This window comes from Lepeophtheirus salmonis, chromosome 13, assembly GCF_016086655.4.
Source record: "Lepeophtheirus salmonis chromosome 13, UVic_Lsal_1.4, whole genome shotgun sequence".
In the NCBI taxonomy this organism is placed as follows: domain Eukaryota; kingdom Metazoa; phylum Arthropoda; class Copepoda; order Siphonostomatoida; family Caligidae; genus Lepeophtheirus; species Lepeophtheirus salmonis.
In genome coordinates, this window is record NC_052143.2 from 15,042,808 (window position 1) to 15,056,824 (window position 14,017).

At 29.5% G+C, this 14,017-nt stretch overlaps 1 protein-coding gene across 1 annotated transcript in view; it reads right to left on the reverse strand.

The window, feature by feature from the left end:
• Nucleotides 1-13,733, reverse strand: part of LOC121128099 (BBSome complex member BBS2) — a 16,391-nt gene extending 2,658 nt beyond the window's left edge. The window contains exons 1-3 of the mRNA XM_040723668.2: nt 13,569-13,733; nt 1,325-1,443; nt 1,215-1,263 (exon numbers count right to left, since the gene is read on the reverse strand). Of these exons, the coding sequence (XP_040579602.1) occupies nt 1,215-1,263; nt 1,325-1,441 (166 nt within the window). The 5' untranslated portion in view covers nt 1,442-1,443; nt 13,569-13,733. The remainder of the gene's footprint in view (nt 1-1,214; nt 1,264-1,324; nt 1,444-13,568) is intronic.
• Nucleotides 13,734-14,017: the final 284 nt, after the last annotated feature.

Consider the following 14,017-nt stretch of genomic DNA (forward strand, 5'->3'; position numbering starts at 1 on the left):
GTTACATAGATGCTTATGGGTGCTATTCTAAATTGATTATTATTTCTCTTTTTTATAGTGCTTCCCATTAATTCCCTACATCTTAATATATAGTACATATAATAACCATAAGTAGATAAGTATGTACATAAATTGGGCGTCTTACATTTCATATGCTTTCTTTTGAGTGATCTGAAAGCCCAAGGGAGCACTTCTGTGTACATATTACGTTTATTGCTCAAGATTCAAATAAAATTAAATGTTGGTCTGTACAAAAATAAAAGAAAACGAAAATGAATGTGGTCACCCTGACAATTTGAAAAACGTTTGTGTGGAGAACAGCTTAGCTGTCATGACATTTCATTAAATTAGCTGCGAGTAGCTATGGGATGAAGGAAATAAGCACAAGTCCCACTCCGTTTCTAACAATGATTAGAGATGGATAAACAATGTGCTAGAAAGCGGGATCGGCTATTTCTGGTTGGTAATCTGAACAAGCTGTTGTCATTATTATTTAATTCTAGAAGACAGAATATCTAAGTAATAACTAGTGTGTGTGCTCTTGAAAGATGATGAGTAACAATGTGGGTTTGCTCGGGGGCTATAAGTGTAAGTTTTGGTTGAACTCTGAATAGAATTGAGGATCGACATAAGAGTAATTCCAGCCTATTTATACTTGCTAATAAAATATAGGCTGAAAAGTCCTGCCCTTGACAGATTGATGGGGCTATTTTTTTTTTTTTTTTTAATTCATCTCAATTTCAGTTAGTACCAACCTTTAAAAAACAGCTGTCAGAGTATTCCCTAATAATGAATAATGATGATAGCTTTAGTAAATTAAAAGTTTAATATTTCTTTAACCTCTGTTTATTGCTCAATGTGACTTCTACAAGAGGATAGGGAGATACAGGGCCTATACGAAACGGATAATGCAAGGCCTAAATCCTAATCCGAGTAAGGGATTAGGATCTTTAGGAAAGGTTAAGGCTTTATTGTAACATTTTTTAATAAACTTCTATATGTATTTCATAATTCATTACGTTTTGCTTGATTTACCTTTTTTCAAAGAGAAATTCACCATGGTCATTCCTAAAGCCGGCCCTGGAGGTGGAACAAATTTGTGATCTACCTACGTCCTACGTTCAATAATGTTAATCATCTTTAAGTGAAAATAATCATACAAAATCCAAAGCATAAACGAACAAATATTATTCTCTTACAATGCTACAAATTACCTTGAGTACTTTGATGTCCCATTTTTTTATGTGGATTGTGAATAAAGACCTGGAGTTGGATGGATTATGTAACATTTTGTGCTCCAAAAACCCTTTAAAGATAGTATTACCTTTTCTGCAGTAGTTGCTGCTGTTAAACATGGATGTTTTCCATCGTATTCACCGATAGTTACTCTCCCAGGGAGAATTTTTTGGCCCAGACTGAGAGTGAAGATTGGAACAATCATTTCTTTTTAGAGAGAAACAAATAAATATTAATATAAAAATTATCTGTATTAGTTTTATAATTGTGTATAAATTCTTTGTTTCTGTTTCCTAGATTTTATTAGTGATATATTTGCAAGGATAGGTATTAATTATAAATTATCATTTAATTCATAAGCATTGTGTAAATATAAAATATTTAAGATATATTTTTTGTAATTTTTGTGATCATGTAGTTTTCTCTAACACGTTATGACCATTCAATAAAGAGTTTAAAAATAAAATGTACATGATGCAATCTCTATTCAACAACCAACACGATTTTAATAAAAATGAAAATATCAATTGCCAAATGAAAACTGAAGTTATAATTATATCCAACTCCCAAAACTGCCTGGCATGCTCCTCTTCGTTCACTAACTTACTCACCCGCTGAACTGCCTGGTGTCGTTGTATATGCAGAATGTGCGTTGTCCCACACACTGAAAAGGTTTTTGAAGTGGAAATCATCAGTCAGGATTCTAAAAACCACTGTGAGTGGTAAGGAAAAACCCAATGAAACCTCTTGAACGTTCAATCGGAGTGTGTTCCTTGCCAGGTACTTGACTTGGGTGATATGGGTAAATGATAGTGAGGTCAATGTGGATCTCAGAGACTGTTTGCCCAGTTTGTAGGGTATGAAAAAATACAAGCGAAAATTTTCAGTCTCCATGATCAGCGAAGAATTGAGAAACATGTGCAAATATGGTATATAGGCATTAACTATTTAGTCTCTGAATAATTATGGAATTTTTTTCCAGCATAAAATTCATGAAAAATCGATCCTGTTGAAATTTTGTAAATAACTCTTCCCCTTTCCTTCAAAAAATTTGTCTCAATCAATTTAGAACAGGCTAATACTTCGAAAAGAGAAGAAAAAAATACTTAAAATTAACTGATAGTTGACCGATTACGCCATTATTCCCAACTGAGAGACTACACTGGGTTTTTTAGAGGTCTTTTAATACTTCACTATCGATTATTTTTTAACCCTGATCCAGCCTCATTAAGTTTATCACAGTTTTGATTTGATAAACATTTATTTGATATTTGGTAAGCAGTTTTAATTATTATTAGCATGATCCTTGTGGTCCTCATTAATGAACTTCTGGGGAGGTGGAAAAGTCGAACAAAGTATAGCCCTAGTCAATTTTCTCCATCCTTTGTTGAAAGATGACAATAGGTCTTCAAAATTACCAACGCGTATTTGGCAGCTTCTGGACTTTATTTACTAACATATAGAGTTGCTCAACGGGTTGAATTGTGTGTCAGCGCTTCTTGACGCAGGAATGAGTTATGAGGAGATCTCCGGCATTGTTCCCTACTGCAAGAGTCTTATTACCATGATTAAAAAGCTGACAACAACGACATACTAGAAAGTAAGCCTGGAAGTGGTGAGCAAAACTAGAAAAGGGCAGCGTTCTTCTTGGACTTATTGGTTTCCAAAGTGCCTCAAGATCAGCAAAGACGAATACCTGGAGGTAATGGAAACAGTGGTCTTGCCCTGCTTGACTGCCAACAACCCCAAGGGCAATTATGTTTTCCAATAAGACTCTGCCCAGGTCATTAGGCCAAAAAAACTCAAAAGTGATGTGAAGACAACTTGACGAATTTCAGACCCTTGTCAATGTCCGTCCACCCCATACTACAAACCTCTTTACTATGGGATCTGGAGTACAAACGAGAGCAAGGCATGTGCCACCTCCCGTGTTAATGTGGATGCCCTAAAGGCTTTCGTGCAGAACGAGTGGTCTTATATGTCGGAGGAATGCGTGAAGAAGATTTGCAAAACCTTCAAGCCTAGGATGGATCCCATGGTGGAGCCCAAGAGTGGTCACTTTGAGATTTAATTGTTTACATAAAGTCCCATTGTAGAATGCTTGGCATTAAATGCGGTTTTAAATCCAAGTATATATCCTAGTCATTTAAATACTATTAAATGTAGCTATTTGAATGATTGATTGAAATCATTAAATAACCAATGTAATTAGTAATTACATTGGTTATTTAAGCTTGTAAGCGTTCCGTTCAATTTATCTTTTTTCGTTCAGCGTTCCAATTATAAGGTAGTACCAAGCTTGTACAGTATACATACACACACCTGCGCGCTCGTTAAATGAAGCTGTACAGTTTTTGGGGCATAAAAAAAGTCTGATACCCCAAATGAAATTACTAAATAAAATTAAATGCAGAAAAACTAGAAAGCTTTCATGTATTTCTGGATCGCCAAAGTTGTTTTTTTTTTGTCTGAAATGTCTATAGGAATCATAAAAAAAAATTAATGAATCCAAAGTTCATAACACTAATAGCCGACTAAAAATAACAATATTTTATTTTCACAGAAGTAGGATAGCGATGTCCGTTGTGATTCATATTGATCTTCTCTAAATCCCATATGCAAATATAGTTGAATTAAGTCATAATTAATTATTAAAATCTTGTATATAATTTTGACCAACTCATAATAGTACTGAGTCATTGTAATAAAATAGAATATTTGTAGCAAGTCAACTTAAAAGGAAACTAGAATAATTTTTCTCAAAATTGGAAATGTAATTAATTTTCCAACAAATTATAGTCCATTTCAGCGAACAAATGATCCTGATTAATCCTTTATAATCACCGCTAATTGTATTAAAAGTAGCCAAAATTCACCGCCACATTTATAGAATTAGGAAATTAATAAATTATATTTCCATGACAATATTGGGCCAAATTAAGTCAAGTAGATAAAACAGAGTTTTTAAACTACGGTTAACAGTCTGGGGTATTTCAATTCATCCCAGAAATTTGAATTCAATGTCTATAATTGATCGAAATATCCAGAATTGGACAAGTTAATACAACTTGGCTTAATTTAGATAAGTTAATTAACTTTTAAATTAACTAGTTAATTATTTAAACAGCGTTATTTTATCTTCAATTTAACTAGTTAATTTTTAATTTATCAAAAATAACTTTTAACTTAACTTGTTAATTTTTTAAACTGCATTATCTTTATTTTAACTTAACTTGATTAAGTTAATTAATTAAAGTTAAATGTATTTTGTTATTCTAATTTTAAATACTAAAAAACTGTCTTTAAGTAACCATTAGTTCTCCGATAATTTACTTAAACTCTGTGTATACACTATTTGTTTTATTAAACTTTTCAATTGGGTCATTCCACATCAAATTGATAAAAAGGATATTTTATCACTGACAAAGAAAATGTCGTTTTTATAATATCACCGATATTTTTATAATTTTACATATAGTTCCAAATTAGATAGAAACTCAAAAATGTACAATATTAGCTGTCTTAGACTTATATTTTAGTAGTAACTTGAATCTGTATTTTTTTTTTTTTTTTCTTGATCATTCTTTTGGAAGTGGAGAAAATTTCAGCCAGAGAGACCGACAGAATAATCTATATTATAAAACCTTGATAAATCTCTCAATGGACTAACTTAAATAGTTATTTTTTAATATCAAAATTAATTTTAACTTAACCAAGGTTGGGTGAGTTAAAATTAACCATAACTAATCAGTTAATTTCATAGAAATCGTAATTAACTTTAATTAAACTAGTAATAAGAAATTAAATAATTATTAACTTTAACTTAATTAATTAACAAGATAGGTTATCTTGCCCATCACTGGTAATATTTCTTAGAAATATTGCCTGTCATTTTATAAATATAAATAAATGAAGCTTTGGATATACGATTACCTGATTTCTTGTATTCTTCATAAAAACCATTAGTTTTTTTGTTTTTTTAAACTAAACCCCAAGATTTAGGCGACATTGAAAAAATACATTATAGCCAAGATTAATAGATATAATATTTCCCTTGATTGAAGCCAGTAACGTTAAATATAATATCTAACTCGAATATCTACTCAATTTGAAGTACTTCAAATCTATATACGAAAAATTACAACAAAAATGAAGGACAAAGAGAATAAATTGTTAAATAAATTGTTCCATTGATTACAAGATAAACATAAATAAAATAATTACTGCGTAAAAGGGACATAAATAATAATCATGTACTTTTTAGAGTGGTTAATTCACATTTACTTGAATATTAATATCAGGGGCGTCCGCAGGGGTGGAGGCTTTAGGTCCCCCCGATTTAAAATTTTGCATAGTCGTGTTTCTAGGATACTTATATCGTAAATAACTACACCCCTTCCGAAATTACAATGACCTATTAGAACAAAATGCTAAAATCTCATTTTTAGCGTTCATCGTTCCAAAAAAAAAAAATCAATTTCGTTCATTTAACGCACGTTCCATGGAACGCCGTTCAATTTTGCTTTCCGTTTACAAACCTTTTTCATTTACATATATCCTTTTCCCATCTAATACTCAAATAGTTAGGAAACATAAGGCAAGGATAATCTAACCGAGTGGTATATTAAAATCTGAACACTTTGAATTTTCATGTTCGAAAAGATATTGTTTATAAACAAACTATAGAATTTTAACAAAATTAATACTATAAATACATGTATGTCTATCTGAGCCATATGAATCGTTAAATTATCCTCCCTTAGTGGTAATGATGGCTTCCAGGCGGCAGCCGAGGTCATGGTAACCACTACGAATATAATCTTCTGTCATGGGCATGCACCCAAAAGGTGTAGTCAAGGAGGTTTGCATCAGGGCTGTAGGAGGGCCAAAATTGTCAAAAAAGAGTTCAAAAGAGTATTTCAACAGAGAAGATAGATTTTTTTCTTTGCTGGTATCAAAAGTGGGCTCTCTACCCTCACAAGGCTCTTCCCGCCCACTTTTTTTGAAATCTCTTGGACAGTCTGGAGTGAACCCTGGAGATATCTTCATGGACTTGAGGGGATTGGCCTGGGATGTTTTCTTTTGATCCTCCGGATCCAGTTTGGCCTATTTGACAGATCCCTGCTTCCTCTCCAATCTTTCAGACTTGCTGACGGCTTAGAAGGTAGTCCTGGAGATGTCCAAAAGCATAGAGTGCGCGAATAGAAATTGTTTAAGTTTAATTTTCTCGACTTGTATGTAAACTAGAGAGCTCATGATTTTTTTTTTTTTTTTTTTTTTCCCGTAACTAATTTCATATGCTTTAATATATCGAAATAGGAATTAATTTCAATCACTCACCCTTCATTAATTATTGAATTAGTAAGTGTTCAGATTTCAAAGGAACACCTGGTTGGGAACAAGCACTCTGATTTTCCTTGGCACCTTTTGTTTGATACTATTATCTTTGTCCTGGACATTGAAAGTTGAATATAAATCAACTGGAACCAATAAATCATTCTAAATCATGTCCGAAGTGTTATATATTATGAATTTGTTAATATCGAACACTTCACTTCCAGTTATAAATAAGGTTTTTTTTCAAAGAAAAGTATAGGCTAAATAAGTCAGTATGGAAGAGTATCTCTGACTCCATATCTATGTGCATTGTATACCTTCAATCATAATTAATCTGGATTCCATCTGGGAAATGAACTTATATATAGCTATATCAATACGAAAGTATCCAAAATATACATTATGAATAATAAAAATACTCGTTATGGAATTTGCATTGAAGTTTGATACCCTTCAGGAATATTTAATTATTTTTCTTCAAAATTTATTTTTTATTTCTTCCTAGATAAAAAGTTTCCCTTATTATTATGAGTGGTCCAACTATGTGTACATTTGATTTTGACACTCAATATGTATAATACTCCTTTTTATTACTTCAGCCACTTCCAATAAAATTTAGGAATGAGCTCTGATACTTATTTGATTCGAACTGGAAGTCAGTACAGTTTTTTGATCGATTGAGTATTCGAAGTAATTCGTAGGGCTACTTTTATTTTCTTCAAAATTAAAAATAAGGATTATATTCTTATGTATCACTTGAGAAAAGAAACTTTAGTAAACCCCTAAAATTTACGCAACTGAACTTTAAAAATTTACGCAACTGAATTTCTTTACAAATCGAGAATCTTGTTAAAAAAAGTCCTTTTCAAATTGCCAAAGAGGCCACAAAAACACCATTTAAAGACTGAAATTTTATAATACATAACTTTTTACTCAAAATATAACGGAAGATCGAATTAACTTGTCACCCTAAAAATACGAAACCTTAGAACACAAGCTAAAATAAAAATTTAGAAGAAATTGACCTTTTTGTGACCTTGGACCTTTACTAAGAATTTAAATCTATACTTTATTAACTTAAATATTATATAACTATTATTGAGTATTAAAGGCCTTTAAAAGGAGACATTTTTTCGCAAAGAATATACAATATATGTAACGTAAATCTTAGTAAAGAATTAAAAAAGAAAGGATCAAAGAGTTAAAGGATGATTAATTGATTATTAATATTATATTAGACAGTATTGCGTCCGTGCCATTTTTATTTCATCACTGAAAATTATTATTAATTTTGATTTATATTATAATAGCATAATTAGTAGTGTAGTTGTAAAAATACATTATATCTGTGATAAATGTGAAGAGGTAATTTATAATTACCTCTTCACATTTACACTAACAAGTAGCTAGTTTAATGGTTTCACATTCGCTTATCTAGCTGAATTTGATATAAATTATTAACCTTGGTTCTTAAATTATTACATTCCTATTTTCTTGTAATACACTTATAATTTTTTCATATAATAATCATTGAAATGTTTGAATATAAAATTTAATTTTAAGAAGTAAATCCTGGAAAGTATTTTTGTGATAAGATGTCCCCATTCCGTTTGTTAAGCAGTAATTGAATTGCTATTACTTAATATATAAAAACAACAAACTATTTTTGAAACATTTAAGAAAATCTTTTTTAATTAAAGTTTCTGTAATAATACTTAATAAAATAAGTACATATATCAAATCATTGGCAAAATGGAGTTGCGCCTAAAAAAATCGTAAATTTTCCGGCATATATAATAAATAATTGGTATGTTATTATTTATTTTTTTAAATGTATTTTTAGTTTATCATATATTCAAAAAATCTACAAAATACTGTGATGTGTACATTTCATTATTTCAAATAAAATATTAAAAATACTTGTAATGATAAATGCCTTAGAATCAGCCATTCAAAAACATATAGTAAATATGTTAAAAAGCAAAATTAATTCAGAATATTCCGTGAAAAAATGAAAAGGGCACATACACAGTATTGCCAACTATAATATTGGCATTATTAATCAAGTAATCATCATTCAACCCTTCGTTCCTTTCTTTCTTCTTTAATTATCTACCAAAGATTTACGTTATATATATTGTACATCCTTTGCCTAAAAGATAACTCCTAACTTTAACGGATAAAATGTTTGATTTAAACTTTACTTTTGGTAATTTTTTTATAATTGACTTGAAGAAAAATGTTAAAGGTAATATATGTATCCCTCTCATATTGAAGCACTTACTCTACGCAAGTTTTTTTAATCAAAAACTTTTTTATTTCAGTTCAAAAATGTTGTCTTGCTGGAAGATATATTAATTGTAGCAAATGACTTCACATAGATTTTTTGATGTTGTCGAAATAGAAATGGAGTAATACTATAAAAAGTCAATTAGGTTATGTCATTTGATTTTTAACCATAAAAAATACGCATCTCCCTAGATGAGGTTAAATGATTTACCCTTGGTTCAGTCCAAATAAAAGTACAACTCATTGTTACAATGTTTCGATATTTTTTCGGAAGTTTTAAAATAACATTCAGCAACCTCTCTAATATTTAGTATTAAATTACTATAAATTGAATTCAATTAGGTTCAATTCCATTTCTTTTTCTTTTCTTTTTTTTTTCTTTAAATCAATAACATTATTATCAACAACACTTCACTGGATATATTAATTCAATTTATCCGTGTGTAACATAACAAGAATCAATAATAAATTATTCATACTTTATCCCAATGCATTTATGGTGTTATTTATAATTTAAATTGTCATTCAAAAAAATATTGCTGAAATGAACGGTTGTTTTTCACTTCAACACTAGAAAATAGTTTAATTATATTTTGGAGACCTGGGCTTTCAATAATTAACTAAAATCTAGCAATATGTTACCTATTTATATTATCAGAGTTAAGAGGAAGAAGCATTGTTGCAATCCTTTTGGTTGAAACGATAATATTATAAAAGGTTTTTATCAATAAATATATTATTTTTTTATTTTATTTAATGTAACATTTTACCGTAGCTGCAGTTGGAGAGATTTATTCTTAAATTGGCTAAATTTATTTTTTCAGTAGGAAAGTTTGTAGTTCCCGGATAATATCTTTACATTCAATACAGAGTGCATACTTTCCAAATACTGAATATAGAACAATTTTCTTAGAAGAATGATGATAATTTTATAGAAAATTACAATCTGGATGAAGACTACGAAATATATCGAACCAGAAAACTAAATAACATGGCCTCAATTATTATAGATTAAATAAAAATATGTTGAATGAATATATTTGCTTGAAGGGATTTGGATAAGATCTCAAATACTTTATCTGACTTAATTTATTATGCCTTTAATATCAGAAGATTATCGTTTGAACGCAAACAATTTTAAAATAAAACAATTAAAGCAAAAGGGGAAGAATTTTGATATTTTTATGTTTACTTCGCAAAGTAATTTTTGAGTTGCTATTGATGTTGGAAAAAAAAATTTTATTGTCTTTGATACAAAATTATTTGGGAGTTTCAAGATACTTATTAAATCGATCGAAACTTGCGATTGAAAATAATCTCACTAACACTAATAAAGTTTAAACTATTGGTCCACGATTTTTACTGTAATGACGACAAAACGAGACAATCCCCCGGTAAAAAGGACTATGTTAGTATTGAAAAAAATGTACATATGGAAAAAAAATGTTATGTAATTTAAAGGATTTCCATGTTACTTTCAATGCAAAAAATCTCATCCTTAATGTTAGGTTTTCGAAATTCGCTTCATGTCGTTCTAAGTGATGTATAACAGATCCAGAAAAGAATGGAACACATTCCGTTTGTAATTGTTGTATTCATCAAAATGTCAAATTTATTAAGTAAGGATCTGGGATTGATAATTTTTTATATAAATAAATTATGGAAATAGTTGTATGCGATCTAGCATCAAAATAATGTAGGATCAATTGGTAATAACTCAATTACTATGTCCTTGTGAATTCGTAAATGTTTTATGTGAAAAAAATCAATACTCTTACAAGTAGATCATTTATCGCAGAGAACCTTAATTCGTTAGAAAAAAATCAAAAGAGGATGAAGTTGTTGTTCTATTAGATTTTTCTAAAAATTAGAATTTCAATGTTCAAGATGCAATCCGTTAATATCATTGGAATAAAAATTAATTCACCGTACACCTATGATACTTTTGTTAACAAAGTAATTGAATTTTCAAATCAATTTATAAATAGTACAGAGCCAAATAATATTAAGAACCTATATTCTTTCTCAGACTAAGAATAAAAATAATTTCTATCATTATATCTGTGAATAGTGTTCAACAATTATCGAATAATAATTCCATAGTTGTGAAGAATTGATTAACTACTAACGGATTTTGAGTGTATTTTTCTTATTTTTTCCCCGGATGAAAGGTTTCAATACACGTTGTATTTGTTTTGTACAAATTACTATGTATGTACAAGTTGCAACTTGTATGAGCAAATTATACAAGTTTCAATTTCTTCGTCTTAAGATGTATTATTTAATTACAACATTGGCCATTTGCATTACCAAGTATACATTGATACAGTCATTTCATTTTGATCTATTAAAATCACATGGTCATTATGTATTTATGAGTAATATAACTGTGGGCGTTTGAAATGTATTATTTTCAACAGAATACTCCCATATTTTAGTAATTTTTATGAAAGTAGTCAAAAATTATACAATATGATTTTTCCGGGATTTATGGGGGTTTACACGTACGGGAAAATATGCAAAAATTCTCCATCAATTATATCATAATATAAGCTTCATTAAATTATAAACAATAATACATTAAATTAAACGTTGAACACTATTTAAATTGAGAATTACCTGGTTTAAAGTTTTGTACGATTTATACTTTGCAAGGGGCCAAGTATATTAATGGAACGAACTTTGAACTTTACTACAACAATATTATACATATGTTCCTAGTCCGAAACATACAGTATAATACACCTATTGATAATAATAGGTATACAAGTCTGTCATATAATGCAAGTTTGATGCATATAAAAAGGTAAATATTATGGAGAAGGAATCAACCTAAAAAAACTTAGGTAAATGATTTATAAACTCTTCTATGTATGCATAAAATTTCCGTATTTTGAATGAAACATTTTCATTTACGTCATAATTGAAAGAGACACGATCTTTGGGTCTCAAAGTTGATATTTTTACTAAATAAAATAAACAAATTTCCAAAATCTGGATCAAAGTCCATCAAATACCTTTAGAATAAAAAAGACTTAATATTTAATACCTACATTGAATACTATACTACTTGAAAGCAAATGGTAGACATTGATATTTGAATTATATTAAAATAATATGTACTAAAATTGGCTATATTATACTTCTTCTTCTTTTTTTTTTTTTGATCGATTAGGAACGAGAAAAGTTGGCTAATTAGAGGAAAATATCTTATTCTTTCCATTCTAATAGATAATTTTAATACGCAAAATGCCCGGGCAATCTATAAAATTTCAAATAGAGTGGGCAATGGTAATTTTAACTTCATTTAAATTATTAGGTAAAATGATAGTGAGTAATTTGGTTAATAAACAATTCATTGCAAGCAATTTGATCATTAAGGATTTGATTAACATAAAATTACATTGCAAGCAATTTAATAATCTAGTGTAGGGATTTCCTACCTATGGATCGCGGGCAACACTACGTCCCACTGAATGTTTAGGTGTGACCCACTACTCATTCTCACTTTAAGTAGTATTTTTTTAGCAAAATTGTAGCAATATCATCAAAACGCGTAGAACACTCATAATACATACAAACATAGAAAAATATTTTACGGAATCTTGTATTTTCTGAGACTCTAACTGGCTTGGCAGTCTAGCTTTTTAATGAATAAAAGCTAAACAGAAAAACCTATTAGTATCTCAGAAAACAAGACACAAATATTGCCACAATGTTGCCCGCGATCCACAGGTTGGAAATCCCTACACTAGATTATTAAATTGCTTGCAATGCAATTTTATCTTATTCAAATCCTTAATGATCAAATTGCTTGCAATGAATTGTTTAATAATCAAATAACTCACAATCATTTTAGCTAGAAATGTAAATGAAGTTAAATTTACCATTGACCACTCTATTTGAAATTTTATAGATTGCCCGGGCATTTTGCGTATTACCCGTAACATAACGATTTAATAACATATTTTGAATGCATTTTAGGGTCGAATATGTATATAATAAAACAAGGGGATAGAGCGATACAATTTTGATAGACAGTAGCTAGGAGAAGTCTTTTTATTTGTTGGTCCCATTTTAACATCCAATAGATAATTATTCCTAAATATTAATGGAAAAGTGTGTTCATTGTTATGAAACTTGATTGTTTAGTCCGCCAAAACAGACGATATCAAAATTGTGATATTACTTGAAAACCCTTTAAATAATATTATGTGTTTTTGAAGCACTATGAGATGTGACATTTCAGATGTCTAACATTTTATAATAAAAGTTGCATTTACATATAGTAGTGATGCACGAGTCGAGTTTTAGTACGTGGGTAGGGACAACACAGGCTCCACCCAAATTTTAGCTCGTTTATCACTTTACTATTTAAGATTTTTTTGTTGGGGGTTCGGATCGGGTTACGGAGTTCAAAAGAACGTGACCCGCAGACTCTAAAAAAACAACCCACACATTATTTGTGATAATAATCAACTGTAGAAATGAGACCATACGGGCTACCATAAAAAATATTATTTTTTCTTTAAAAAAAATACTAAATTTCACAGTATTTAGTATTTACTCACGGGATCCCTTTATTTTCTGGGATTCGCTCAACGACAATTTTACGGAAAATGATCAATCCTAGATTGAAATTTATTGATTTACAAAAGTGTCATATGTGTATTAATGGATTACATGAACTTATAGATTATACTTACTCAATTTTAGTTTAATTCAATAAATTCATATACGACTTATGTGACACTGCAATATTTTAATTCACTTTAGTATGTTAAATTCATTAAAATTAACCATTGGAATCAAGAAACTAATCGTGTATGAGTATTTACAAAATTAATAATTGTATGTTGGTAGGTAAACTCTCATCACCTGCTTTCCTCAAGTTTTCATTAGGGACGAGAATAGAGTATTTAAAGATAGATGTATACTGTATGGTATTTAATATAATGTACTATATTAAATACATTGTGAAAGGATTTACTATCTCAATGATAGCTCTTTATAATCAACCCAAGAGCGAACACCGGTTTTAAAAGGGAATAATATTATAAAAATTAATTATTTTTTAATGTAACATGTTTTTAGTTAATGAGCATTTTAGTAACACATTTTAAGATTTTAAGATATTTTTCTTACTATAAGCTCT